The following is a 3,030-nucleotide window of genomic DNA, read 5'->3' as shown; positions in this document are numbered from 1 at the left end:
TAAAATATTTACTTGAGAAAATATTGCCACATGCACAAGGATATGGGTTATATTAACAAAAGATTGGAAAGAAGCTAAGTATTCTTAAATAAACATTATATATATATATACATGTATATTTATATATGATGTAATAAAAATTGGCAGTAGTTAACAATATATTAAACTGAATATATATATATTTCACTCAAAATATATATATTTGAGGGAACAAAGCATAAAAGAATGATATGCTCACTATTATAGCATATTTATATCAATTTTGAAAAATGGGGTATCTACATATTTTAATGATATGAAAGTCATTGTTGGTATATACTAAGAATCAAAAAATTTTTAATATGTATTAAAGGTGTGAAGATCATAGACCATTCACAAAATTTGCAATGTTTTCCAAATAAGTTACAGAAAAACTAAAAAAGGATTTACTACACCACAGATTATGAATGAAGTCCAAACATAATACTGTTGGTAATCCTGAATTCACAGCTCTCTTTGACAATTTGAATTTGTGAGCAAAAGACACCACTTACCTAAGTATAATAGGTGAATCCATTTACATGTGCATCCATTCCTACCACCAAAAATACTTAGACGTAAAAGAAATGGAAGTTATAGGTTCTAGTGAAAAGAGGAGCTATTCTGAAAGTGAATGAGTACCTGTATATTTTACCTGTGGGAGATGTTGGACCTCAGGTTCATTATATGAGAATATCATTTGGATAAGTCATAATTAATGGATTAGTTTTTGTCTTCTACTTTTAAAAGTATAAGATTATTGATATCCAAATTTATATGAAAATTACATGCAATACGAATTATGTTCATTTATGAAATTATTAACTTTTTTTTGAGTGGATAAAACCAAAACACCTGTGCTGTCAAGTCAATTCTGACCCTATAGGACAGAGTAGACCTGCCGCATTGAGTTTCCAAGGAGTGGGTGGTGAGTTTGAACTGCCAACCTTTTGGTTAGCTGCCGAAAGCTTAACCACTGTGCCACCAGGGCTCCCTTAGAATGGATATATAAATTAAAACCAGCAGCATTGTTTAAGAGCATAATACATAAAAGTTTAAATGTTGAGGGGGTTCTAAACTTAACGAGATGTAGGCACCATGATCCGGAACACAAGTCATGATAATATAAATGATGTGGTGATGGGTACAGTAGAATCTGTGGCGGCTGAAAGCCTAGTGTGTTTAGAGCACAGGCTGCATGTAAGTGTGGAACAGAGAATTTTTGCTTTTGTTTTTTCCCCATCAAACTTAGTTTTATTGGTTGTAATTTTTTTTGAAACTTTTGAAACTTTAATTTGTCTTGATATTGAAGAAAATCATGTGAGAATACATTAAGCAAATATCTAAAACACATGCAAAAGTAATAACTATAGGCATATCACCTCAATACCTACTAAAGTGCATAAATCTGAATTTCCTTCAATATAGAAATACCAAAAGTGTAAAGAACTCGGATTGCATAAGTAATATTTCTTAACACCATGGGTAAATTACGTGTGGCATACTGACAAATTATTAAAAAACAATAGAGGTATATTTGTACTACTGTATATGTATGTGTTATCTAATTTTGTGTGAATAAAAAATAATGTATAGTAACAGCAGAGATGGATAGTAGTATGCTATGGCAAAAATCTTGTTTGTAAGTGAAAGATTAAAGTAGTAATTAGCCCTCCAAGTCTGAGATTTCCCAAGTCATTTGATCAAGTTTTCATAAAGATAGGTACAAGCTTCCTTTTAAACAAATCTCATTTCTGCATCATTCTTACATCTTTCAGGCACCAGTAGAGCCATGGTCAATGCCAATGGCACCACAGGAATAAACTTCATTCTTCTAGGGCTCTTTAACCACACACAGATCCACCTATTCCTGTTTGCCATGGTGCTTATGATCTTCATCACCTCACTGATGGGCAACACCCTTATGATCATTCTCATTCATGTGGACCCTCAACTCCACATGCCCATGTACTTCCAGCTTAGCCAGCTTTCTTTCATGGACATGATGCTGGTCTCCACCATCGTTCCCAAAATGGCAGCCAACTACCTGATGGACACTAGGCCTATCTCTCCCACTGGCTGTGGAGTCCAAATCTTCCTGCTTCTCACTCTGGGAGGGAGTGAACGCTTCCTCTTAACGGCCATGTCTTATGACCGCTATGTGGCCATATGTCACCCACTGCGCTACCCCATTCTCATGAGTCAGAAGCTCTGTTTACTCATGACATCAGGTTCCTGGCTCCTGGGAGGGATCGATGGGCTGATGCAGGCTGGTGCCACTTTGAGCTTCCCTTATTGTCACTCACGGGAAATCAATCACTTTTTTTGTGAAGCACCATCACTGGTACGCCTTGCCTGTGCTGACATCACGATTTTTGAGTTTTTCATGTATGTCTGCTGCATTCTGATGCTCTTGATCCCTTTGTCTCTCGTTTTGGCCTCATACAGCCTTATCCTGGCTGCAGTGCTCCGCATGCGGTCAGCTGGAGCCCAGAAAAAAGCCTTTAAGACCTACTCCTCTCACCTGGTGGTTGTGGGACTCTTCCATGGCACCATCATGTTCATCTACATGAGGCCCAAATCTAACGATTCAGAGGACCATGATAAGGTGGTCTCAGTGTTTTATACCATCTTCACACCTGTCTTGAACCCTCTTATATACACTGTGAGAAATAAAGAATTCAAGGGGGCTTTGAGGAGGTGGCTGGAAAAACATTTTATGTGATATCAATGCTGAGCATAATTTGCCAAAAGGGCAGCAACAAAACTGGATACAGGTTACGTTTCTAAAATATTGTTTTGTTATTTTGTTCATCCCATTTAAATTTTTCTTTTGTGTTGTATCAAGTTATTTTGCTCTTACTTTGCCAATCTGGCTGCGTTGTTCCTATATGACTGTTTTTATATATGGTAAATTAATTAAAAATTATATTTGTCCTCCTGTCATAATTTGCAGTGGTGTTTTTGCTCTGAAATTAGGGCTCTGGCAATAAGTATGAGTGACTGAGTTTC

General features: G+C 36.4%; 1 protein-coding gene across 1 annotated transcript; it reads left to right on the top strand.

The window, feature by feature from the left end:
* The first annotated feature begins 1,783 nt into the window (after positions 1-1,783).
* LOC126058421 (olfactory receptor 2T33-like) lies at positions 1,784-2,743 on the top strand. Its single transcript, XM_049853487.1, has one exon. The coding sequence runs from the start codon at positions 1,811-1,813 to the stop codon at positions 2,741-2,743; it is 933 nt and encodes a 310-aa protein (XP_049709444.1). The 5' UTR covers positions 1,784-1,810.
* Positions 2,744-3,030: the final 287 nt, after the last annotated feature.

The sequence above is a fragment of the Elephas maximus genome, chromosome 14 (assembly GCF_024166365.1).
Source record: "Elephas maximus indicus isolate mEleMax1 chromosome 14, mEleMax1 primary haplotype, whole genome shotgun sequence".
Lineage (NCBI taxonomy): Eukaryota > Metazoa > Chordata > Mammalia > Proboscidea > Elephantidae > Elephas > Elephas maximus.
The sequence above is the reverse complement of the archived record's forward strand: the minus strand, read 5'-3'. Positions and strand labels throughout refer to the sequence as shown.

Coding starts and splice junctions, on each gene's coding strand:
- LOC126058421 (XM_049853487.1), top strand. CDS start 1,811: ATGGTCAATGCCAATGGCACCACAGGAATAAACTTCATTCTTCTAGGG.